General features: G+C 40.9%; 1 protein-coding gene across 2 annotated transcripts in view; it reads left to right on the forward strand.

Moving 5' to 3' along the window:
• The first annotated feature begins 8,148 nt into the window (after positions 1-8,148).
• Positions 8,149-27,503, forward strand: part of LOC141002685 (radixin) — a 44,022-nt gene continuing 24,667 nt past the window's right edge. Inside the window, exons 1-3 of one of the 2 annotated variants that reach the window (XM_073474063.1) lie at positions 8,149-8,543; positions 8,711-8,801; positions 19,453-19,553. In XM_073474063.1, coding sequence (XP_073330164.1) covers positions 19,542-19,553 — 12 coding nt within the window. In that variant the 5' untranslated portion in view covers positions 8,149-8,543; positions 8,711-8,801; positions 19,453-19,541. The remainder of the gene's footprint in view (positions 8,544-8,710; positions 8,802-19,452; positions 19,554-27,503) is intronic. The other variant, XM_073474064.1, reaches the window with a different exon arrangement.

The raw sequence follows: 27,503 nt of genomic DNA on the forward strand, positions 1-27,503 counted from the left end.
TACTTCAACTTTAAGTTTTCCAAGTTTAAAAGTAATTCATTTTTAATTTGTTAGAGCAGGACAAACTTGCAAGAAAGTTGATTACAGTCCCTCACATATTCATTTTAATGTGGATTATGGCTGCAACTTTTATTATCTATATTATCTATAAATTATTCTGTTTATTTTTGTAGTCAATAAAATATCAGAAGATTGTGAAAACTGGCCAGTATAAACAGCAAATCCTCAGATTTGAGCAAATGTGTTGATGTTTTTTCTTGCTAAATGATTTTTTACTATTAATCATTGTTCAAATATTCACCTATATGGATTAGTAATTATAGCTGGCAGTTAATTAAACAACTTCATCACATTCCACATCTCAGAAGTTGTATTTCCAATAATACATGTTAAAAAGGTCTTTGAATGCTGGATTTGAATTTTAAAGGTTGTAGCAGTGGTCACCTTCACCTTGATCTCTAACATTAATCTTTATGATTCCACAGCAGCAATTATTTCATAAATATTGAGCATTTATTGTGGTGGAGCTGCTGTTGGTTCCTGTGTGTTTGTGTTAATGTCCCAACAACCCATCAGCACATGAGTCTCTGTTGGAGGAACTTCAGGATTGACACTGAGTAACTGTGGATTCACTTTATGATGTGTTCAAAATTATGTGACAGAACACTTGATTTATTTCCATTGCTACATATTTGCAGGACTCCTGGGAGCTGCAGTGTTAAAGAAAGTGAGAAATAATTCCTGGATCTGGGTCCAAACCAAAAGTTAATGGGGTCTAGGGCCCAGACCCACCCTCCATTAAAGGTGCACTATGCAATTTTGGAAAGCAAATTCAATCTCAGGAAGTTCATATTTACAATATTATGAGGTACTACTCATGAAACACAAAAAAAGGTTACCTCATATCTTTCCATGACTGAATAAACAAGCTGTCCTCAGAGGGGAATAAGCTAAATAAGGGTCCATTAAATATAAATAAAGTGAAACAGTATGAAATTGTGTTTATTCAGATTATTCAGTCATTGAAAATCAATCAAAGAGAACTTGTCTCTTCTCTGTTTCTCTTAAAATTTCTTTACCAAGACTAAGTAATGCACCTTTAAATTTAGTGTAAATATGTTAAGTAGTTTTTGTCTAATCCTGATAAACCATCCAACCAAGCAACAAACGCATGGACACCGGTGAGTATATAACCTCCTTGGCGGAGGTAATAACAAATAATTTTCTTAAACAGGTGTAATATTTAGCAAACATAACTCAAACAAGAGTAAATTATGCGTTACTTGAAACTATTTCAAGAGTTAAAATAATCCACAGTGTGTGTATTCACTGTAATGAAGAAACATGTTGCACAGTGCAAGACTCTGGCCATACTAACAGTACTTGTTGATAGGATTAATTTATCGCTGGTTTTGGTCTCTTCATGGGAAATTATTTTATTTCTCCAAAGCTCCTTTGTGCCAGGCAGTGGTAGCTATCGCAGCTGAAATGACAAAGACAAGAGTGCCACCAACAGAAACTACAACAACAGATAATGTCATACTATGCATTGTTGGACTCCTAGGTGATCTATGGATCTTGTGGATTAGCACTTTGCAATGTGAAGGACTGTATCAGTCGTCTGAATCTAAACGTGTTGTTTGGTTGCTTCAGCAGAGCTAAATAAAGAAAAGAAAAATCAATAGTTGGACATGTAGCTCAAGTACAGTTAAAGTTACTAAATAGAGAAAAATGACCATATGAAAACAACAGATGTCCGCAAATATAATGTTTGAAAATAATTAACAGAAAGAGTAAAAATGTTTAAAAGGTGTTCTGAGGTTAGAACAAGTTGAATCAATACGTGTCTTAGCTTGCTGTAACCTTTACCTGCTGTGTAAATGCCACACAATTCAATGGTGGTCAGAGAACATTCAGTCACACCAACACACAATATCAAACCACCTCCATGTGCAAACACACTGCCTATTGTGAGCTGTACTGTACTGTACTGTAACTCATAATGAGGACATAATGGCAACTGAGCGCTCTATTGATTTTCCTATCAAACATGACAAGCCTCTGTTTGCTTTAAACTTGAAGGAATCAATAGATGAGGAATGCCACGTGCAACCATGGTTAAAGTGTTTGTTTAGTATTTCAGATGACAAAGGGCTCCAGAGGTGTGTATGTTACAGCTGGTGGTGAGCTGCTGCCCCCTTGTGGATGAAGAGGAAACTTCCAATCAGATTTTTAACCAGAGTTTCTCTCTGACATGTCCTTTTCTGTGGTGCACTGAGAATCCAAAGGTCACAATAATGTTCACCTATGTAGCTCACCTGTTCACATCATTTTGTTAAGTCATTGACCTCACATGCCTCAGTTCTCCTGGGCATTTTTGTGTAGTTCTCATTTTCCTGGGAAAGAAGACGAGAATTCATGAGGAACATAAAAATGTACTCAAATCCAATTATTAAAAATTCACCTCTGGAAAAAAAAAAATACTATGTTGTTTAATCAAAAAAGGTTTCACTGTTCAGGTTATTTGACCATTGTTAAAGGAAAGCCTTCGTCTAACCATGAAACATGAAAACAACCAAAACCAACCAAACAATGTCAACAGCTTAGCCTGTGGTGACCACCAACAACCAACTTATAAAACTCATCATGAATACAGAAGACATGAGTAAATAAAACTGGGTGGGCAGATAAAATGAATCAAGATAAAATAGTTAAAACACTTTGTATGCAAACTCTTTTTCAATTAATTGTTGCCTATAAAAAGATGGGGATAGTGAAAATGCCCTTCAAGAGCCCGGCTGGAAATCTTCAAATTGTTTGATCAACAGTCCACAGCTGGAGTGAAATATTTGAACATTTCTGCTCGACCAAAATAATGATTGATCAACAAAATTTTTGCCAATCCACTGATTGATTAATAAACGAATAACGCTTTAGCACTGTTTTCTATTGAGTAACTCTAAATTGCACCAAGTGCTCACCAGTAAACAGTGACACATTGAACTCCTTCCTTTTAAACAGACATTACTTGTATCTTATGCACTGATATGAACCAAAGTGCCGTCCTGCTGTCTGTGTGATCACATCTGAGTGAGTGAGGCTGGTGTATCTGCTCTTCCTTTGGTTGTCTGGTGGGACCTTTATGTTTTCACGATGCTGCTTTGTTCACAAAATGTGTTTAAAAATAGTAATTTCAGTCTCAGTGGGAGTCAAATAGAGTTTGATCAGGATGCTAACTTTGCTCTTTGCTCTTTGTCTGAGGGGCGGCAGGTGGATGACTGCCTGCAGGTCTCGCCCTGATATTTCCTCCAGGAAGATGAACACCTGCAGACTGGCAACAATAATCATCACATGGGAAGATTAGCCTGAACCACTGTTAGAAGGGTCAATGTGATGTAACCTTTTCTCTAGATTTACTAATGCAACAGGACAGCTCAAAGATCTGATTTCATGCACGCACATAGATGCAGCCACAGTCAGGAGCAGATCTACAGAGCTCTGTTGTGTCAACTCCAGATGTGAGTGTTGGAGGCGGATGTGTCAGATTGAACACTGTGAAATAATTCAAGCAATACATTCATAAAGAAGTACAGCATTCAGCATTAATTTACACACAATTAGAGTTACTACAGAAGGACAACACAAAATACATTCACAACCCTATACCTCATGTGACAGTGCAAGATCACAAAATACCAGGCAAAGTTTGAAACCAGAGAGAGATCCGCACCAAAAAGCTCCCATTTGAAGAACTTTGATTTGTGGCGTGGAGTTATGAGCCTGAGCAACATGTAAGTCCTTCAAACCAAGAGCGGATATTTCACTTCACTGTGTGACAATAAACAGGAACATTTCTCAAGAGTGATTCCTGAAAGGGACACCAAAAGTACTGTTCTACTAAATGTATATAAAGGAGAGGCTGATTGCTAGGCCTATAAACTGTACTGTATAATGAAAGGTAAATAACTTCAGGGTTGTACCAGCATGTTAACAGACGCGGCTGCTGGGTACTAATATTTTGGTCCTGTTGACACACAAGATTCAAGTAAAAAAATATATCATATATATTTTAACCTTCTGTACCTCTAAATGATTTTTGGAATAGTCTTGTGTGTAAGTATTTACAGTTATTCACATACAGTAGATGACTGATGGGCTGGAACATGTAAGAGAAAGGTATGTGATGCTCTGCTGTGAACCAGAAACTCATTTTTGCCAGGTTTTTACTGCAGTGCCTTGTATCTCCTGTTGCCCTGGAGATGAACAAACTGTTGTCATGTCCATAAGTGGCCACATGGTGTCAGTGTTGCATAACAAAAACGTGTTGGAACAACCTGTGAAGCAGTCAGCACCCATGAAACCTGAACATTTCCCAGGCTCTTAAAAACAGGCACACTACAATCATTCAATAAAGCACATAGTTATTATATATAATCATTTCTTTAGCGCATTATACATATAATACAATGGTGCTATATATACAATTTAAAAAGAAAAAAATGAAATAAACAAACATTAGCAAAGTTGCAAACAGAGTAAATCTGAATAAAATAAAAATCAGCTCTGTAAAATTTGATGAAATTAAACATTGTACCAACAAACTTCTTTACATGTTTATGAAGGAGTTTAGTTGCATGTCAGATACTTATGGGCAGCCTGTTACACAGTTTTTTTTCATTGAAAACATAAAGACACTTTAAATTCAATTCGCAAAAGTCTTAAAAGACTATAAAGACCTCAGTTCACCTGTGTTAGTAGAACAGAATTACGCTACGAGCTGTGTTTTTGGAAAACATCCATGAGATTACTGTAATCCCATTTAATGTACTACATTACTTCCTAAAACTCTGAGTGAAAACACACTGGAGAGTGAACGTGAGAGGACGAGGCCTTGAAGATGTGCAAAGGAGAAGAGGAACCCAATGTGGGAAGAATGTGAAGAATATGTAAATGTGTGAGGCATTGCGCTGACATTTTTTCCCACAGACAGCTCTACGCTGAGCAGATGAAGACATGTTCAGTGTTTAGCTCGGCGACAGCTGTTTCCAGGTTGAACCTGCGACACAGTGCGTGTCCTTGGCTGTGTCCTCTCTGTCACAACATGATAACACTGTCAGTGCTTTAACCTGCTGCATAATGTGGCGTGTTTTAGAGTAACGGTATAGGAATAACTGCGTCCAGTTATCTAATCGTCTATCTGTTTCACATATTTTACCATGCAACATTGTTCATTCTCCTCACAATGTTTCACATTTATGTCAGTGACATTAAAATAGGCCAGAGATCCAAACAGATGAATCAGCCTCCCAAGAGATCTGCCGTCATAATCTGGCCTCCATTTTTAACTGACTTCTTTCTCTTTCTGCTGGTGATGAAGCGGCTGGCATCCTATGAAGCAGAGCAGTACAGCACACACACTACGCTACTGTTGACTGCTGTAGTCTGTATTCAGAACCAGACATAAACAACTTCTGATCTGGAAATATGAGACATGTCCTAAAAATGGATCATCACAAATACTGTATGAGTAAAGTGAGAAAGGAGTAAATGATGAATTTACGTCCTGGGCTCCGTACTATATAACTACATATTGTGACTGTACCTTGTTCTAAATGTAAGTATTTATTTCTTTATGAGGGACTCAAACATACTTTCATTTTTAAACCCTTGTGTTAAAAAAAACCCTTGTAACCTTAAAGCAACATTATGTAGAAATTGTCATTTTGTGCGGTTTGGCGCCGACCACAGTTTCTGAGTGAAACACCACTGTGGTCAATACAAATCCCCGGTGTGTAACAGTTTGTCAGATGTAATGTAGCTGCTAACTACAAACAGAACTCATGACATCATAACAATTTGATGTGTTTAAATCTTGTATGTTGAAGTAAACATGTATGTAACGCTGTGATCCTCCCCTCTCACTGAACATACATAGAGCAGAAACAAGTGACAGAGTGAGAAAATAGTAAATGTACTTTTGTGACACAAATAAAAATATGTCTTCTTTTTCCTTATTAGATAATCAATAATGGCTGTAGAGCCTTACTTGTATATGGGAAGGAATATGGTTTATCACTTACTGTATATATTGGCAGTTAAGGTTCTGGAAAATATTGATACTTTGATACTATTTGTTACCACATAAACTATACCATATCTGCATTTGGTGGTATCAAAAGTACCAAAGCTATAAAACACAGATCTGCAATCAGATGTTCAACCTGAGGCTGCACAGATATTAACATTATTACCAATTTTGCCGTGGTATTTAGAGGTATCATGTATTGTTTTTTTGTTTTTTTTTTATACTAGTAACGGATCGAGTTTAAAATTCTGGTATAGTTATCAGCTTCTTGGCAGTGATGTATTAAAAATGACTCAAAATGACATCAGCATTGGCTCCAAAGTCAGTGAGGCTCAAGCTAATGGAGCATACGCAGCACACAGTACTGTACACCACTGATGGTGGTTTCCTGGTGTGTTTCTCTCATTATGACTTCAGGTTTGGGCAAGCTGCATGCCAGTGACTCACAGCTCAAAGATGACACATCTCTCCTCCTCACAACCACATGGGCTCAGTTTCACAACACAGCTATTCTCAAAAAGCTTTCATTTACAGGCGGTGATGAAGGGAGAGCTTTTTCAGGAGATGGAGATGAGCAGCACGGCATGGTGAGGTGGAGAGAAAACCCCAGAGACACATGTGGGTAATATACTTGTTTACTGAACCTCCACTCTCAGTGATAATGATTATTATTACAGTCAAACGTCAGGAGGATTATGATTTCTACACAGCTCTGGAGCAAATTCTCTGTTTGACATGTGGGACTGAAAGCCTAAAAATGAATGGATGACATGGCTTTGACACATCTGTGTCACTTCTTGTTGTTTTCCTGTCACAGCATTAGGAGGCATGCAGCGTGTGGTCTGCTCAATATCACACTCAAGTGTAAGATTTATTACACCAAAAAAAGTTGAATAAAAAGAAAACATAAGAGTAATTATCAGGATACACTTTTGGATTTAGTCATTGTAGTGTTTACACCATTGTGTGAAGGACATTAAAGTATATTCCTTTAGGTATTTTTTTCCTTAAAGGACCAAATACGAATGTTCACAGAGGTCTACACTGATTTCCAATTACATTTAGCTTAAAGCACAGTTTACTCTTTACCTCTATTATTGGCATCTTGATGTATTAAAGTTAAATGTATCTAAAACCATCTGTCACAATAAGGAAGAAATATGTGGAGCTGTCACATTCACATCATCGTAATCTCCACCTCTGTTTGTTTGCTGAGTCCTGTCAGATTGATTTTCCCACATAACTTTAAATTGCAATGCTGACCATGAGCCTCTTATCATCTCTTAGATATGTGTTCAATACATCTGATGATATAATGTAGCGGTGGTGTTATATGGTGCTAAACAGCATCATAACACACCCATGGAAAGTGTGTAAACACTACCAGAAACTTTGTGCTTCCCATAATTCAGGCTTTTGCTCGGGTTGCGTAGAAAGTTGCAACTCCACTTCTGTTTCCTTCTTCATAGTAACAGTTTCACAACTTTTGTTTCACAATGCTTTAATATTGAAGCTGATTTTTAAAAAAACGTTTTGGATTTTGAACACTTATTTTCACTGTTGGTTAAACTGTCAATTACTTTCTCAACTGATCGATGAGTGTCAGTGATCAGTGTTTTCCAAAGCCCAGCATGACATTCTCAAATGTCTTGTTTGTTCACAACCCAAATATATCCAGTTCACTGACACAGAAACAGAAAATATTGACATTTTTTTTCTTCAAAAATGACTAAAACCAATGACCCATGCATGAAAATAGTTGAGACTGATAGTTGATGACTACTCAATTAATCAATACATTGTTGTAGCTCTAAGGCAGACAGGTATTTTCAGTGAAGATGAGAGGATAACTTCAGAGTGGAACCTCAGCAACCTGAGGCAGAACTACTTCAGTGAGAAACTTCACTGTTAAGATAAAATTGTATCTGGAGAGAGCTGGGTTAATAACTTAAGTGAAGCCTTCAGGATCGATTGTACACTTACTGAACCACTTTATAAACCATTACTGGCGCATTACAAGCTGTTAGTCAGTGTGGAGTTGGCACTGACCTGACACATTTACCAGAAGGACCTCGGGGGTGTAGACGCCCCCCTTTTGGCTCTGTTAGAGTTTGGGACCCCGGGGTGCCCCCCGCAGCAGGCTGCTCCGCACAGCGTCAGTCACGGGGTGAGAGGGGGAGGGAGGGGGTGAATCTGCAGGACTCAGCTCACCACGCCTCGGTACGGTAAGTTCGTCAGCCATATTGACTGTCTGTACCTCTTCACCGCTCGTGGGAGCCTGCTGCCTGGCGGAGGAGTCTCCAGCACTGCAGCCTGTCGGTGCGCACCGTGTCCGGTAAACAGCGCAAGAGGAGGACGGGGAGGTGAAGCTCTATTTTTACCCGCTGTGGATATATAAAGTAGGGCTGCCAGCTGGAGGGGGGGACAGTTGGACACATCCTCAGCGCAGCCTATAGAGGTGAGTTTGATCGCCTTCATCTCTGCCTGGCTTCCTTTAAGCCGTTCAAACGAGGGGGGGATTTATTTTCTCTTCCCCGAGCTGCTGCTGAGCGCTGTTTTTACGCAGGCCCGTTAACGAGCCGCAGCGCTTCTAACTTCTTTTTATAACACGCACCTATCTGACAGGCAGGTTGAAGGCGGAGTGGTGGCTCGTTTCCCCCCCTCTTCACCTCCTCCTCTAACCGGCTTCTTGCACGTTTCAGGACGGGAGGACGGGGTGAGTGAACCGGTGTCACTTTGCGCTGAGGTGCCGTGTGTCAGTTGAGATGTTATGCAACAGAACAGGGCTTACATTAGGAGTCAGGGTAATTACATGCTTGTCCTCTTTTTCCAGGACGACCTATTCAGGGACGAGCTCCCATGTAAGGTGTCTGCATTCAGGGTTCAAACCAACTGTGCACATGCGGACAGCCGCTTCATGGACGCGTGTGTCCGCGGCTCACAGCTCCCGGCTCGTTATTATGTGGCTGTGTTGTTTTGAATTCCTCGGGTCAGTGTTGTGTTGGTTCGTGTCGGAGGCTCTCTGCTGCTCTTTTGTGACGCTCCGGGCGGTAACAATGTTTCCTGCGCCGTTGGCAACTTCGGCCGCGGGTCCGTGCCGCCGCTGCTGACGACGCGCCTTTTTTTTCTCCTCCAACAATGCAGCAAACACGATCAGCCCGCTGTTACAGTGGAGCTGTCATGGCTCTCACTGTTCATATTTACGCACCGGCTTCTCTGAAATACCTGTGGTCGATACAGAGCTCCGCTATTCTTTGCGTCTGTCTCGCACACTGCTTCAACTTTGAGCCAAACAACAACAAACTGGCGTTTATCGTGTGCGTAACCGGTCCGACACTTGTTCGTATGCTATGAAACACACATGCACATGAAGGAGACTGGCGCTGGGTTGTAAACAGTATGTAAACTCTCCCCTCCTCGTTACTACGTTAACTTTGGGTGACTACAAGTGGCTTTGCCCTCCGTCCTGGAGACCACGCAGAGCTGCACCATGTGTAACACGGGCTGGTTGAGCTTTTCTACGTAGACAGCGGTCCTGAATACAGCCGCATACATTAAACGCGCCCACACATGATGCTGGCAGCTCCATCTGGCACAAACAGATGCTCCGTCGGCGTCAGGGAAATTAGCGACTCTCTGATTGGCCTCATTAGGGCAGGGGGAGTGACTTTATTGGCTATTATCCCTGTCGGTCAAATCCTCCTGTTGCGCCCGGCTCCGCCTCCTCCGGGGACCGAGTTACAACTCATTTGAGAAAGAGGCTCCTCCATCATGACATGAGATACCTGTGACGGCAGGTTTTAGATTTCTCCCAGCAGCGCTATTTTTTGTAACCTGTTGAATAATCTCATGGCTCCGGAGCAGAGCGGGAGAATGTAGTCATGTCCCAGCCAGACGTGAACTTTAATGTTGGTTTTGTGCTGTTTTACAGCCTCAGTGCAGGTTTGAATTCAGTTGAAGTCGTACCTGTTGGCTACTATAAAGACCCAGAGTGAATCTTTATGTGCTCATCATTATGTATGAACTTTCCATTTTGGAAATAAACTCTTATTTCTGTGAAGAGTGTAACTGTCTGTGGAGATAGATGGATTCTCCCCTGGAGATGAGAGCACGGGTAGTCTGACCTGCGGCGAGAACTGACTAGGTTTTGGTTTACTGTGTGCACAAACACATTTATACCATTGTGCACACAAACAGTGAGCAGACGAATCAGATTCAGCATGTGAAGTTGGCTGAATCTTGACCATCTCTTCGCACGCAAGCTGCCACTGTGAGACTGTCTGAGTGAGTTGTGGTGTCTGGTCAGCTCCTTAAGTTTAGATTTAGGTCCTGGAGCTTGTTAGAGGAAATGTGTATCTACCTTTCTTTTGGCATTGTCAGTTTTTGTCATTTGCTATTTCTATTTTCCTGAGTTTACAACTGTTGAATATTGGCTCTTATTTCCCTATGTTTCTTTTGTTGCCATGGCTACATGCCCAGTCTATTAAACCCAAACTAAAAGAATAGATAGAACAAAAGTGAATGTACCAGAAATACCCGTTATAGTCATTCACTGTATTGTAAAAGTGCATGCATGCATCAGTAATAAGCACAGTAGGTCAAAGTTGAACCAGGAAGTCGCTCTGCATTGCAGTGGATATTAAAATCTAAAGTTTAAGCAAGACTTTCAGCACGCAGGTAGTTCAGATCAGATGGTTGAGATCATATTATTAAAATGGTATCCAAACACTGATGCCTGATGCACTTGATTGTTAAGCTTTGTTTAAGGCAAATTGTATTGTAACCAACTCAAATACAACTCAGAGTGTCAAAAGAAAATGATTTAAAATTCATTAACAATAAACCCTTTTTTCTGTACCATTACGAGGTTTAGGCACAGCAGCCGAACTGTTCTGGGCAGCGCCTCAGCTGAATGAATGTAAAGTCAATGTGGAGAAGATCCAAACTAATTAAATGACTTTTCTGAGATCTAATGGTTGTCGTTAGTTCTCAGTGGATTTATTTAGATAGTTTCATCATTAAGATTTTCGGGAATTGCTTATTTATTATCTGCTTTTGTAACTTTTTGTACACAGATATGGCAATAACATTGGTCCAAAATGAATGGAATGGAAAATGAAAAAGCCCTCCCAAATCCCTCGTCCACCTTAAGCTTGATTTATGCATCTGCATTGAAACAGATGCATACCCTGCACCGTAGTCTATGCCATAGCATGACGTACACCTTCCCAGAAATGCAACAACTCTGATTGATCCGCTTGGTAGTGTCTTATTTTCGACTTCTCCTCCGGTGCTTAGCGGCGGTGCTGATACTGGGGATTGTGAGCTCTAGTTTCCCCAGTAAACACACCAACCAACCTGACCAGCCGGCTGCTGCTCTTTGGATCAACTCTTCGCTGCAAGAGTGGCCAGGCCGGGTGTCTGCCCCTCCATGAGCAGCCCAGTGGCAAATGCTGTCTTGCCGAAACCAAGTCCTGCGTCCAAGCTCAGTGTGTATGGAGGGGCAGCCTTCCCTGCTGACACTCGGTCTGTCCACTCAGCCCTGCCCAGAGACACAGCTGTGAGCTGAAGGGGTCGTGTGTTTACTGGGGAAAGTACAGCTGAAAATCTGCTCACCACTGTTAGCACGCCAGCACACATTAATAAATGCTCACAACAGTGAGGCCACTTGCGTAGATTAAGCCATAGACTCTGCATAGAGCCTTTGTGCAAACATTGATCAGCCATAAGTCTTCCACAAACTTGGACAAAACACTGATAAAAGAAAAAAAAAACACAATCAAAAGATTTATTTGATAAAACAACCAATTCAAATGTAAGGACTTTATGTTTTTTGCTGTCATCTATGCCAGTAAACTGTGTCACTTTGGACCGTTTGAAATTATGACAGACATTATTCAGACATTTTACATACCAACCAACCGGTTTGTTAATCAAGAAAATAATTTGCAGATGAATTCATAATAAAAATAATTGTGAGCTATCTCTAAAGATACAGTGCAGTTGTGGTACTTGGTTGGTTTCAGTTGGTGACAGGGAGCAAACGCTTTAGTTTCACAACCCACATCACAGCCAGCTTCACTGACAGACACTATCTAGTTTCTCTTTCCGTCTCTCGCTTTTAGCATCTCACTTTTGTCATAGTTGTCTTCTGTTTGATTTCTTCCACTTTCTTTTTCTGTATTTGCATCTCTGTCAGTCCTGCTCTGCTGTTCTGAAACGTGACATTATGCAGCAGGTTAAGTCACCTTTGATGTGAAACATTCTGACAGAGTATGGGCAAGGACACAGGAATATGCAGAGTAGTCTGATGGTCTCATGTTTAACTTGCACAACAGGTAGTGTTCAGTCCAACAGAATTCCTGTGTCCTTGGGCAAACATCAACCTTTGAATCATTTTACGTCAGCCTGGATGAGTGTCAGCTCCGTGCAGGAGCAGACAGGAACGATGATGCCATTCATCTCAGATTTCCATTCATTTCAACAGCTGTTGAAACATGTTGGCTGTTTTTTGTCACCGTCTGTCAGTCCACTGAATATTTACTACAGTAAATGTTGATCAGATGACTGATAATAATACTACTGAATCCTGTTGATGTTGTTGGTTATTGAACAAAGATGGAAGGGAAAGAACTGTCCCATAGTAGCCATCTTTGTGGTTTCTCCAGGTAGTCTGTGGTTTCTTCTTTCATCGCTTTATGCCATCCCGGATTTAGACATTTCTTCAACTTCATCACATTTTCAACATCATTTGTCCCAAGCTTTTAGATGTCCTCTGTCCACTCTTGACATTTCTTTGTCAGTTTTGGTGAAGTTAATGTTTACATCAAGTTTCATATCTGTCTGGAGACACTATTTTGTGAAATTGTAATGAAGTATATGTTTATTCCCGCCATTGAAACGGATGATGATAATTGTGTAATGCCGTATGCTATGCTACCATAAAACCACGATATCATCTAAGATGGTTATTGTACCGTGTTCATCTCACACTGTTGCAACCCCCTGAACTATGCCTTAATGTTTAGCTGCTTAACTGTCAAGATTCAGACTGATGTTTCTTAATTCTCTTATTTCCCTCTTGTTTCTCTTTTCTTATAACTAGTCCAGTCAGCATGTTTCACCAGGTGAGAAGTGATATTAAGAAAGCTGTCAGCACACGGTACATTTGGTACAAATTATAACGTTCAGTCTTTTCAGTGGCACCAAAGTTGCTTTAAATGTCATTTAAAGTGGCAGCATTATTTTGCGGTGTGTTTATGTTTGTGGGTGTAGAGGTCACATCCTGAACCAGCCATTTGTGCTGTTAGACAAACACTCTCCTCCTCACACTCCACCAGGAGTCAGTTGGCTCCACTGTTGTACAAGTAAAACCTTGTTGTCAAGCAAAGCAGTTGGTCAAGTTTCCTGCTGTTTTAACAGCTGTTGGAAGTGTGTGTGTGTGTGTGTGTGTGTGTGTGTGTGTGTGTGCGTGTGTGTGTGTGTTATGTTTCAGGACAGCAGGACATTTTGTAGCCTCTGCTAACACATGTGTAATGACAGACTTAACACAAGTAGTGAAACATTCCTCTATTGACGGCCCGATTTTAAAATGGTCAGCTTCATTGTTGTCTTCATTGTTGTTTGTGTAGAAATTTGGACAAACTGTCAAGAACACACACACACACACACACATGCGCGCGCGCACACACACACACACACACACACACAAAACCGCAAGCACCTTAGAAACCAAACCTCAAGCCATCAACCAAAACAATGTTCAGCAGCCACTAAGCTTTCACTAGATTACAAGAAACAAAGCAAAATATTTATTTGTGCAAGGATCAAAAATCCATAAATTAAAAAGCAAGCAAAGCAAAATCATTCCAAATTAAAGATCACATGCAGAGAAAGAAGTGAACTGGTTGTTAGAGACAAAATTGAACAGCTCAATGATGAAAACAGTAAATTCTGATTGGCTGGCTGTGTTTCTATCGTTAATGAAATCGCTCTGAAAGTGACACCAATGATATCGTTTACCACTGTCGTTGTTGTTACAGTTATAGTGTGGACTCCACCATCCACTTGAGTTAAAACAATTTGTATTTAGTTATAGTTATCGTTCTTTGTGGATGGCCCTTAAGAATGCAGCATTCATGACGTCCCGAGTTGTGATTATAATCCCGACAATCAATTAATGCTCGTATCTCCAACTCCAGTAACAGATTATTTTCCTTTTATTTTACATTTTAATCAGAGACAAAACAGCTTTTTTTATTTTGACAAATGTTGCTTTTGCTGCCCTATCCATCACTTCTGAATGATATCCAACACAACCTCATTAGCAGTGTTGTTAAAGGGGGGAGGAATGCAGAGGAGGAGGAGCAGGACTCTGTAAAGCAGTGTCACAGGACACTCTATAAAAGTGTGTGTAAAACTCAACAGTGTGTTGAGAACGATTCGGACAAAACAAGACAGAGAGGGATGAAAGAGTTTAATGTGCACTGAGAGCAGAGTTCCTTTCTGCATGAATGGTGACCTGGAAGCTGTATCCGCTTGGGAGCGACCCTCTGGTTTCACTGAATGAAGGGACACACAAACACACGCACACGAACAGAACCTAAAGGCGTATACATCCAGATTTACGAGGTAATGCGCTGCTAAACAGGGCAGACCTGTGTTCTCTTGGAAAGCCCCGGATGCTCTCAGCTACAGCTCACACTAAAGGTCACCCTGTGAGGTGTCGGTGTGTGTAGTTGTGTGTGTATGTGTGTGTGTGTGTGTAGGCCTGGGGGTCATGTGTTTCCATAAAGCCTGGAGCATTTAAATCTATTACAATTTGTAGATGGAAATCACTTTCACCTTGCCGAATGGACAATAAAGCAGATGTTATCGATGAGATGGCTGTTCGACCTGAAGGATGAACACAGAAGAGAGGGGAAAGGCATTTTATTTAGACTACATACAGGTTGTATAGCTGATAGCTATATCAAGTAGAACTCTGAATATTATGAAACTTGTGGTATGGATCAATAAAGCCGTGCATACTCTTGTCTTTCAAAGCAGGAGCCATCATCCCTAACTTTCTATATTCCAGCTTTCTAAGAAAAGAAGTGAGACAGCTTTAAGTCTCTTAGTTATTTTAGTATTCGGTGTCTTTACCTATCTTCCTGACTGCAGGTATATAGGTCAAGGCAAGCTTTGCATTCTTATGTGTCCCTCCCAGTGCTCCATTCTACTCTCTCCCTCACCATCTCTCACCATTGATGAGGTTTAATATAAAGATGTAGCAGAAGAAAAGGAGATATAGAGGTGGAGGGAAATTGCACAGGGAGAGTCAGCTGATAAACTCACCACAGACTGCATATTGTGTAGTTTCATTAAGCCTACCTGCTTTAGATTTTAGGCATTTAGCTCAGGGACTCAGGGTCTGATAAAGGTTTAGTGTGTGGCCGATATTAAATTAGGTGCCAACAACACATTGTGGATGTGTGTGCTGCTTTTATCTTTCCAGGCTGCAGTCATGGAAGGAACCACTGGACTCAGCAGTTAATTAGTTGCACCTATGCGTGGATTATAAATAATGCTGATCCAATCCACTGACCTGCAAAAAGAGGCTTAACAATATACAAAAAACAGCATCAGCACTTATTGTGACAGATATTGTGGGCCCTGATGGTCGGCCGTCAGCCAATGTTTGGGCCGTCATTCAGCACCAGTGGCCATAGTTGTGGTGGTGTGTCCCTCATCGTTGCTACCAGTCGGCTCTTGCCATCTGCTTTTTGGCTGATTGAGCATGTAGAATCAGCTGATAAACCCGTCAATGAGAGAAAATCACTGTGATAGGCAGTTCAGTGAATCAATGCATTAGAAGAGAAAGGGAAAGCCCCTGGAGCCTGTTGCTGTTGTATCAATGAAATGACTAGTAATGCCCATATAGTGCAGTTTCTCCTTACATTTTGCCATTTGCAACTTTTTTCTGACATATTCTTGATTAGTTGTGGCTATATTAGTGAGGTTGGTGTCAATAAATGCTGCATTATTGTAACAACAGTTTGGATATCTGCAGTTCAGAGCCTTCCGGTTTTGTTTTATGAATGACAAATACAGACTACAGCTACGTGGTGGTATGGAGAAGCATTTCCGTTAGCTGTAGGCTACAGTCTATGGAGTGTGCAGCTTTTTGCCGATACACAGGCAACACGAAGCAACACAACTGTTAGCCTTTGTCACTACTAGTTCATTGATGGTTTGGTGTGTCTGTGCTGGTTTGAGCTGTTTTCTTGAGTATTGCTGACAGCAGTAATATGAATATTACTGGCAGCTACATACACATACTGATAATGTCAGTGAAATGTGTTCCCAACACTGTCAAGTGTTTGGTAACATATCATAATATTCAGTGATAATAGTGGAAACATTAGTTTTGCTTCCCACTTTAGAATAATTACTGCAACATTATCCGGCTGGCTTTCAGCTTGTGTTGTAACTGTGGAGTATAGAGTCATAGAGGGCAGTCAAATGACAATAACGATGACTGCCTTAGTTGAGCTGCGTTTGTGACTTGGGAATGGGAATTGGGTTGGTCTGATTGCCACTGTTGACTTTGACATATTCCAGGCTTCATGTACCTTGAGGATTTGGCCGCAGAAGGATACTGACGGGATGACAGAGGGTCTGTGCATTGATTTGGGGGAAATGCTCCTCAGTTATGTGACACATCAAAGTGAATTTTCTACCAACTTATGTGAGAGAGAGAATTAGGGCTAAAATAGGCCACTTTTTCAAAGTATATTCATAATGCTCTCTGATGTGATTATAAAATTTGCAGTTTGCCTCAAGAATATTCAATACGTTTCAAATATGTATAAATCCTCTCCCTCCATCTGGAACACGACTCTGATGGAAATGGAAACTTTAAGGACAGTTAAGAAAGCTGCGACCTACATGGAGTCGTATGAGCTACACAGCTCTGGTTAAGTTTGCAGCAGTTTGTGATTGACCAAATAGATGTCACAGTATATAGTCTAATAATTTTATTGTTATCATTGAAAAGACTGATTCATGCTTCTGTCAACTGTTTTTAGCTTCAGCGTATCAGTAAATGTTTATTGCACAATGGAATTGATATAGAATAATTAAACCCTCAGCGTTTACATTGTTTCCCTATAAACCATGTTATCATTATACATTTTTGTCTGCCGCTGGGCATGTGGTCATCCGGGACAAGGAAGGTTAACAGGCGATCCATTTTTATTATAGACTAAATGATTGGATAAACTCACATTCTGTCCTGTAATAATACCATTTTTAAAAAAGCAAGAAAAGTTGTCCGTGCCACTTTAACTACAATCATCAACAGAATGTGAAGTTAGCATGCTAATCAGCTAGCCTTGACCTGCCCTGTCTCATTATACCAATTTGTACTTCGAGAGGCGCAGTCCCATAGTTCAGCTCAGGCTGACTGATGCCTGATCTCACTCTCCTGAACCAGCCTCAGTCACGGACCAGCAGTTTTCACAGAGCACATTTATGTTGCCCACAGGCACAGCTTTGGTTCTGGTACCCATTCCAGCATTCCCCACTGAGTCTCCCTGTCCTGGGCCTGAAAACCTCCTCCTCCCGGTGGTGCAAAGCGTCCGTGCCAGCGGTGTAAACACTTGACTGAGCTGACCAGCCAACAGCAGCCACAGTTAGTAGCAGTTACTTGTATGTACTAGTTGTATGTTGCCAGTTATGGTGATGTGCTGCCCCACATTTGTTTTGAATATGAATTCAACAGGTGGCCAGTTCTTACAGACTTACTTTGATTGTCGTGCCCAAAATCCTCATACTTATATTTTTTTAATTCACATAAGTCCAGGTCTCTTAATAGCATTTATCGGTCTCCTTGTGCAAGTTACTTAGTGAGCAAGTTGGTCAACTCCCCCAGAAAACATAGCTATTTGAGGGCAGTGTTCACTGAGACAAGCCACTTTGAAAAACTGTTTTTTTGTTTTTTGATCTAACATGACAGAATCACCACAAACCACACGAAAGATTTCTGTGTGACAGTTTACAAATGATCTAGACAGCACCTCAAAAAGTATGCTTAACATGTTGGTCATGGAAATATATTGAAGTAATGTAAAAATTCTTAGCTGGTCATATTGTGCACAGCAAAACCTTCCTAATACTCAGCACACAAGTCTGAGCAGTTTAGATTCACAGTCGTGCAGTAACACCAGTTTTCAGTGTGTTCCTGCCCTCAGACTGAGCTTGTGATTGAGCCTGGTTTAATTCCCTGCGCTGACACTTGAGAAAGGTCTATTCCTGGCCCTGCATATCACAAAGATCTGGCACCTAAGGGACACCTACCAACTGCGCTCTCTATTTTAGAGTCTATTCATTTAGCTGACGTGCACTTCTAGTTAAACCCACACTGTCCAGATACCCATCACTTCAAACAACTAACAGTACAGCAGGTAAAGTGTAACCTTACAGGGGGTCAGGGGGAAGTATTAAAGCAAAAGAGAGAAGTAGACACTTTCTACTCTCTATGATACCTGTGTCTCTGTGAAGTTGTATTATCTTGCTCTCAGCTACTTGCCCACTTCTCTGTCTTATCAGTTTGCTCCTTTCTTTTCTACTCTCTGTTTCTCCTTTGTCTTTCCCATATTACCACCAAACATGTTGTGTGTTATGCTGGTAAAAGTCCTGATACACTTCTGCCATTCTAACTTCAGTTGGACTGAGCTGTAGCCAAAGCAGCTGATAAGACTGCATGTGTTTCTTTGGTTGACTCTGAATAACAATTTGCTTGGAAGAGAGCAAACTTTTCCAAGTGTGGAAGCAACCGTCAAAGAGCATATCAGAGAGGATCAATTAATGGTTTCAGTAATAATCTGTCAAACAAAAGCCAATTTGCCAGATCAAGGTTTTCACATGCAAGTATCTTCTGCTTTATTCTGTTTGATATCACCATAAACTGATTATATTTTGACTTACAACTCTTCTCTGGCATTTTAAAGACTAAAGCATGTCAATGAGTGGAAAACCTCTTTGATTCGTGAGTCTACAAAGGCAATGACAGATGATACTTGTGAAATGAAATAGCTGTGTAGTCTCCAATTTATTTTTCTTTTCTTTTTTGTCTCCTGTCTGTTTTGCTCGTAATCTAACTCTCTCTCTGTTTTTACTCTGACCTTTGAATCCTGCTTTTGATTGTCTCCTGTTATTATCTCTCTCAACAGTGAAAATAAGTGTCAATGAACAGATGTAGAGAGAGGCAAATGAAATGAAATAGATACAGATACAGCAATGTACACTGCATGACATCTCGAAGGATACGCTGTGATGTTTATGTTGACATCGGTGCTCATGTTTCTGTTGTTGCTGTGTTGCAGGAGCTGGTGCCCCGTAGAGAGGCAGGAAGACGGAGGACGACTTCTTTCTGTTTTCTCAGCAAAAGGGGACGGGCGGAGAGAGGAGAAAGATGCCCAAACCGGTCAGTACCAAACATATATAGAGATTAATGGCTGATTTACAGCACCACCACCCCTGAGCACCTCTCATGAACAGAGTTGCTGCCGGCACTCTATCTATTCTTTAATCCCACAAGGTTTTTCCCACGAATCTGCTGCATTCCTCAGTATCAGATTTTCAGGGCAGCAGAATTCCAGGGAATAGTTGGCATAAATTTATAGTTAATACTCGTGTATGAATTCCCTGTGTTAGAGCATTTTTGCTTGTGAGCTTGCTTTCTCCAGCCTCCATTCACTGCAGCTTCTGTGTGAGTTAAGATTTTTGTGATTATAATTTCTTAAAGCTGTAGTCTGTGACTTCTTGTAGCTAATAGATCCCATTGTCACGGCATCTACATGGTTGACAAAGGACTTACATAAAGTAAAAGTGGTCTTCAAATAAATTTCCTTTGACATGAACTCAGTAGCAAATGCAATAATGTTGTTTCTGAATAAAGTTGGTGTTAGTCAGGACCACTAGCCACAGCCTTGTGTGACCTTAATGTTACATAAAATCACAAAAACAGAAGCTGCAGACAAGGAATTTATGGAGCTTTTCCACTGGCACTTTTGGGTGCGCCGGGTCAAACCATGCCAAGCCGATTTGCGTTTCCATTATCACTTAAACCATGCCGAGTTGTGCTGAGCTGTGCCCGAGATGGACCTTCTCTGGAGAAAAGTCAAAGTGCGCCCAACCAGCAACGAGACATCACTGCAGCCAGTGATGGCCAGCCCGTGTTGACTCCCTGTCTTCCCTGTCTAAGTTACTGCTAATTAAAGCTCAACATTTTCCTGATATAGTTAGAATTTATTGTGAGGAATTTATAGGAAATGTAACGACAGTGTACGACCCAAAAAATGTGAGCTTTGTTGTCAGCGATTCTAAATGCAGGGAGGAAGAGTATCTACAGCTGCTCCTTTGACCGTTAGTCACAGACACCTGACTTCAACTCAAGATGAGCGCATTAGTTAAAGACACGCCTTGTTTTAATGAAGATGCAAATCCCTACACAATGTGAGGTCAGCTCTGGATCAAGAGTGATGGCCAAGCACTGAACTGCTGAGGGACATAGAGGGACTTGACCGAAGTGATGAGGAGCAACCAGAGTCTGACTGCATCAGCCATCACGCTGATCTCAGAGTTGCTCACACACAACCACCAGTTTTGAGTCACAGATAGTCAATTTGGTTCTTTATAACATCAAAGACGGAGATCCTGCTGTAAAAACAGAGGCTAACAACATGAACTGGCTCTTTACTGATTAGCTCAAACTCAAACAATGCTTTCTGTTTTGACCTCTTGAATAGTACTCAGGAGGTTAATGTTTCTGGCTCAGAAGAGAGGTTGACTGTAAGTGCAGGATGGCTTTCAGGATCTGATAAGACATATGTAAGAAACCAACAGAAATGAGCCATTGTTCTTTATTCCAGCCAACCACACCGGCTAGATCTGTTTTTTTAAGTGAGCCCAGAGCCTGTCATCAGCTCTCCCAGCCAGAGGTAATGTGTTACAGGAGTGCACAGAGTTTTGGGAAAACACGCACTCACATAGTCAGTCACTTTGTGGAACTGTCCTGTCTATTGAAAGGAGCCAACACAAAGAGGGCTTTCTGTGCTCTATTTTTGGACTGAAGGACAGTGGGAGCTTTCATGTTGCCCTGACACAAACACATACAGGCTGAGTTTGCACTGCAGCTTAAATAACGGGATTATAGTTTGAGGGCCGTGAAGCCATTTATTATATTACCTTTACTGTGTTTTAACCTTGGAGGCACGAACATAAACTCCAGGAATCTTCTCAGTGATTGAGCCTCAGAATGGAACCTTGCATTGTCCTGCGATATGATTACATCAATGATTCGAGGTCAAAAGTTGTATTGATGTTTTAAAATTTTCAATTCTTATGTTATTTTATCATTATAGAGGTTATCAGTTCAACAAGGTCTGACTAAATTGAAAACAAGTGATTACAGGAAAAAATGTTGCATTCCATTCAACTATCTAAAAAAACAATATGAAACATTTCTGCATTAAAATGTAAAACAAACTAGACCTTTGTTGTATATACTGTCGAGTTGTATATTTACACTATCCCAAACCCAGAGAAATCTGTAATGTTATTGGGTTCATTTGGTCGCCTGTTACTATAAATTCCAGGTAAACACCAGATGACACGTGAGAGAGTGAGAAAGGAAGCAGGCAAACATGACTAAACGTAACATGAATAAAACTTTAAAACATTATCTCATCTGTGAACATTTCTGCCTGAGTAACATCAGGTAGATTTTCATCAGCAGTGGTGGTAGTTTAACAAGACAACAACTCCCATCATACCATGCTGCTTTACAACATCATCAAAATACCTTTTTTTTCCTTCATCTTTTTGATTGACAGGCCCTTAGTTGCAGAAATTACATAATGCACATTGACGGTGCTTTCCTCCACTTAAAGTGATAGCTCGGATGCTCTGCTTCCCTGTTGGTGCTACGCGCTGCTTCTCCACACAGATACAAGGATTATTTATACTATTATTTTATTATCTGTTTCAGTAGATAGAAAAAGTTACAGCACCATTTGAACAACCTCAATTTTATTTTTAAAGGGTAACTCCAACAATTTTCCACATTAAAGTGTGTTTACAGTATTGAACTGTACACTACTACTGCATATGTGAACACATTTAGCATGAAGCCTTTTGTGGCTCCAGAGGAAGCTGCATGTTATCTGATAAACTGCCCCTAGTGATGTCCCTCAGTGGCTAAAATGCATTGTGGGTAATGTAGGCGACAGGTTTTAAAAAACAGTTCACTGGTCTGACATTGCACTCCTGTAACACTGTTGGACTCATTATGGAAAGTTTAAAAACAAATAATCAAAACCAATACATCAGAACAGGAGAGATTACCTTTTTTTCCCCCACACATTATTCTGAAAAAGTGAAAAAAAACAACAACAGGTGATTACATCACCCTCATTGCAACTTGGCGACTGAGTGACATCACTGGAGGCAGTTTATCAGATGACATGCAGCTTCATCTGGAGCCAACACCTGTAAACACACTTTCATGTGGAAAATTGGTGGAGTGACCCTTTAAGCAACTCCTAAGCAATGCCTGACTGTAAGCCTACACCAAATTCTGATAGTCACATCAACTAAAAATAGACTGATAGAGGTCAGTGAAAACTACAGCTTGGACAGGGAGCTTGTAGTTGCAGGATGTTTACAGTCCTGTACGTGCTGGCAGCTTACACACTTATCTACAGCCAGCTATAGCGATTGCACCGAGCCCCCGGTACATCAATCTCAGTAATGGGGAATTAGGCCAGGCCCAATTCCTGGAAAGAGACCAGGGACATGTGATTGGAAAAGTAACGAGAGGATGGGAGCTGAATAGAGAGAGAGTGAGAGAACGAGAGATAGAATGTGACAGAAATGGAGAGAGGAAGATGAGAGGAGAGGGGATGAGATGAGATGAAACAGCTCATAGGAAGAGAGAGAGAGAGAGATTGCACGAAACATGCAATAATGAGAAACATCAATGCAAAAAATCAGTGAATTGAATGAGAGAGGAACAGCTGGTGAAGGATGTGATGGGAGATAAGAGATAGAGCCAGGTGGATACACAGGTGGATGGGTAATCTACAAAAGTAAGCAGAGAAAGAGAAAGTTTGAACGATGGAGTGAAGCTCTGATGATCCAGACACACCGTAGGGAAGAATAAAGGCACACAAAGGGATAAAAGAGGATTTGGGAGAGGACTGAGTGACAGGCACTTTGTTCATATCCAGTCCAGAAAAACGACACCCAAGCCGCCCTCGAGGGGAACTCCCACTCCGGTTACATTAGGCTATACTTTGACATTAAGACGAGCTGTTGGATGGTAAACACGTCAGCCCTTTCACTGCCTCGTCGGTGCATTTCTCCGGTTGTTTTTGCCATGAAAACACTTAAATGTCACATTGGATTAAAAGCTCAAACTGAGTGGCCCCAGGAGGCTCGCTTTCTAGGCTAATCATTGAACAAGTAAGCTAGCTGGGTCCATTAGCTCGAAGCTAACGTCGAGCAACAAAAGAACAAAATAAAGAGCAGAAAAACACATAGACAATTTTGCAGGTGAGGTGAGCGAACCACACACAAGAGCAACAAAGAGTCTGTGTTCTGTTGAGCCACTTAGAACCAGTCTGTTGTCTCCCTGAAAGGCGAGACAGGCTATAAGCTAGTTAGCCTGAGGCAGGCCATTAAAAAGTGAGTTTGGTCTGGACCGTGACCCTCCTTAAGGCTGTGATTTAATGGTGTTTTTGTGTGTGCATGCAGCCCTAACATAACGTGGGTGTCCCCTGGTACTCATCTTTCATGGTGTTCAAAGGGGGTCTGTACAAAAGGGGCTCTGTGTCAGCAGGCCGACCAGAAAGGGAATGGTGGACAAACAGGAGGTGATTTCATCAAGCTAAGAGAAGGAAATGCCACAGAACAATCTTATCTGTTCATGTATTGTTAATAATATGTGTTGGTACACAGGGCTACACCAGAGAGGGGGCCAGGAGAGGGATATTTTTTTCTATATTTCTGTATTTGAAGGCTTCATTTGCAAACACAGATGTCTCTGTTATATCATGTATCCTAAATCATGCCCTAGAGTTATTCATTTAAAAAATCTCTTTTTGCAAATCGGCCAGCTTTGTTGGGAAACAAGAGAGCTGACTGTCACCTTCTTTCACCTTCAGAAAATCCAGAAGTCAAAGGTTTAACTTGTGTTTTAGTTGGATTCAGAGTCATATGAATTGCTTCTTTTGAACTTACCTCACCATTTAATGCAGGCGTAAATACGTGTCCTTAATTTGGAAAGTACTGCACAACTCAGCACAACACAAATGTTTTCCCTCTTTATTTCAGTTCTTCATTTAGTCAACAGCAGTTCTCCACAGAGAGGTCAAAGGGCAGAGCAGCACCTTTGAAACTGATACAGATTCATTATTGGGCTGAACGGCACTCTGTGCTTTCATAGAGACACTAGGATTCTGAACACAAATAGAGTATTTGTAATTATCAAATTTTCCATTTCTCCTAAGGTCTGAAGTGAGAGTGTTAAAAGTATTTTATTACTTGGTTTATAGCAAGACAGGAAAAGTTAGACCAACGTGGATTGGCCTTAGGTCTTCATCAAGGTCATGAGGGACGGTTAGGACTGTGGCCTCGGTGAAGTTTGTTATAAGGAACCAAATCAAGATATGACGTGTAGATAATTAGTCATATTTTTTTTGTCCTTCCTCGTGTACCAGTAAGCGTGGCCATGGACAGTCAAGAACAGATAAAAGGTCTGACAATTGCAGAAATATTCTAAAGCATTTTAAAAGTTAGGTATTGCTTTGTTACTTTGATAATGTTCACATTGCTTTTCAACACATTTAGAGCTCAACATGTGAAGGAAGAGCAGGGTGTGCTTGAAACAAACAGACTTTTGGACTCTTTTGAAGGCAAAGTGTTTGTAGGAGTTCAGAGTGGCCGCACTTGAAGGCAGATCAGAGCGCACCCATGAGTCAGTCTCTCCTCAGAGGCTTTCATGGTGTTTCACTGATCGATGAAAGTCACTGATTCATTTCTCACCATGCACACCTCTTACCAATCCCATTTAAAAAAAAGTTGAAATTTTGGTTGTGGCCTCCCCAATAATGTTTTAAGGAAGATGCTCCATTAATGGAATACATAACATTGCTGGCTTCGTCCAACTTTAGGCTAGGCAATATATACGACATATATTGTTATCGTGATATGGGACTATATACTGTCTTAGATTTTGGATATCTTTATAGTGTGATGTGACATAATCATAACACAGAGGCTGCATTACATTCAAATCATGCCATTTGCTGAAGTTACCTGACTGTTGTACTTGTTCTAATACTTGTCTTTACCCACTTAGTCATTAAATCCACATTATTGATGATTATTTATCAGAAATCTCATCGTGTTAGTATTTTGTGAAAATACAGATATTATCCTTAAGATATTGTTGCAATATCGATATCAGAGTAACTGATTATTAGAGATTGATGATTAGAGAAACTGATTATTATTACAAGAGGGTTTTTTTAGTGACATTTTCTGAACAATTTACAGACTGATCCGTTATAAGATCAATCTCCTTAACGCCCCGAAGTTTCCTCTCTCAATGTATTTCCTAGTTTATTATAGTGATTTTGTATAAAATGGAAAATGATTGAGGTGATAAATGTATTACAGTGATGGAGGACAGCATGTCTGCAAGAAGGTTTAGCTGGAAGCAGACTGACCCCTTTACAACTGCAAGACAATGCTTTTAAGGGGGGTGGAGGACAAAGAGCAGAGACATGAACAAAATGACAAGAAGAGCAAACATGGAGACAATACAGAACAAAATATATTCTACTCATCTAATATCACCCTGAGGGGTTAAATGTTGCTGGAGAGGGTTTATTGATTTCCCATATGTTTTGGTCAGTGTATGCATCTCCCTAAAGGCAATGTGAGTGTGTGTGTGTGTGTGTGTGTGTGTGTGTGTGTGTGTGTGTGTGCATGCATGCGTGTGTGTGTGTGAGTGTGAGTGTGCGAGAGCATAGACCTGTGTCTGTGTTCGAACCTCATGAATAAAAGGTGTGTACACGTGTTAATACATATTTATTTTGTCAATATGGCACTTACAGTTTGCATGCGTGTGTGTGTCTGAATAAGCATGCATCAGGCCTGTTAATCCAGGGTGTGAGATGTGGTGGGACATCGTACATTATTGATTTATTGCTGCGTTTTGCACATGTTGCCCCTCCTGGCGATGGTGTCCCTGGGGGCTGAGGGCTGGTGAAGGGGGGGCAGCAAGCCTGCACTGGAGGCTTTAAATATTTCAGAGGGCCATTTTCATTTATATAATGGGAATTATCCAAGTCACTAAATCTAATTAGAGGGAGGGTGTGAAGTTCATCGCCTTTCCCACCTCCTCTCCCTAACCCCCACTAAAGTCACTCACTGCCTATTGGAATGTATTAAAAAAGCTTTATTGCTAAAGCATCAGGATAAAACATAAACATTAACTGCACTCGAGATGATTTACAGAAATACACTCCATGGCCAAATGTATTTGGACTACCCTGTACATTTGGTTTTTAATGGTTTGGTCTTGTCCCCTCGGTTCCATTTCAAGCCACAACATGACTGAGAACTTGACTGGCCTGCGCAGAGCCCTGATCTAACCCCATCCAACACCATTAGGATAAACTGGAACGCCGACTGAGAGCTAGATCTCAACACCAGTTATCAGTGGCTGATCTCATTAATGCTCCTGTGGCTGAATGGGAGCAAATACCTGCAGCCAGGTTCCATGTTTAGGTGTCCACACACTTTTGGCCATGCAGTTTGCATACCATTATGAATCCAATCATTAACCACACGTAGCTACAGCAATTAGTCAATGCAAATTAGTGTTGAAGCAATCAATCATTCTGTTGATCGATTAAGAATTAGTGATCAACTATTTTAATTAGTTGACTATTTGAGTCACATGGGACTTTTATGTATTATGTAGCCGATCAAAACCAACGTGCACCAGACGATATCGCAGGTACACTTACAAGTTCGTATAAAACAAAGGCGTAAGTTGCCCTCCAGTAAAAAAGGAGAGGGCGTCGCAATCAGAGCGTTCACAGGAGGGATGTTAGAGCAGAGAGCATCTCTCTCTCTGTCTGCAGAGCATGATTGACAGGAGGGGAAGAGCGAGGGGAGATTTTCCTCAAGTTAATTGTTCGTTGACAGCGCCTTTACTGCGGCTTTACTTTTAAGTATAAAATGCTTAAATGGGTCACCAGATATATTTGGGCCATCTTCACACTACTTTGTGCCCTGTTCAGTCATGTAAGGTCAAGGGCCGCCATAGAGCACGATTAATCTGTAATTAATTGATTGAAAT

Source organism: Pagrus major, chromosome 9 (assembly GCF_040436345.1).
Source record: "Pagrus major chromosome 9, Pma_NU_1.0".
Taxonomy (NCBI): domain Eukaryota; kingdom Metazoa; phylum Chordata; class Actinopteri; order Spariformes; family Sparidae; genus Pagrus; species Pagrus major.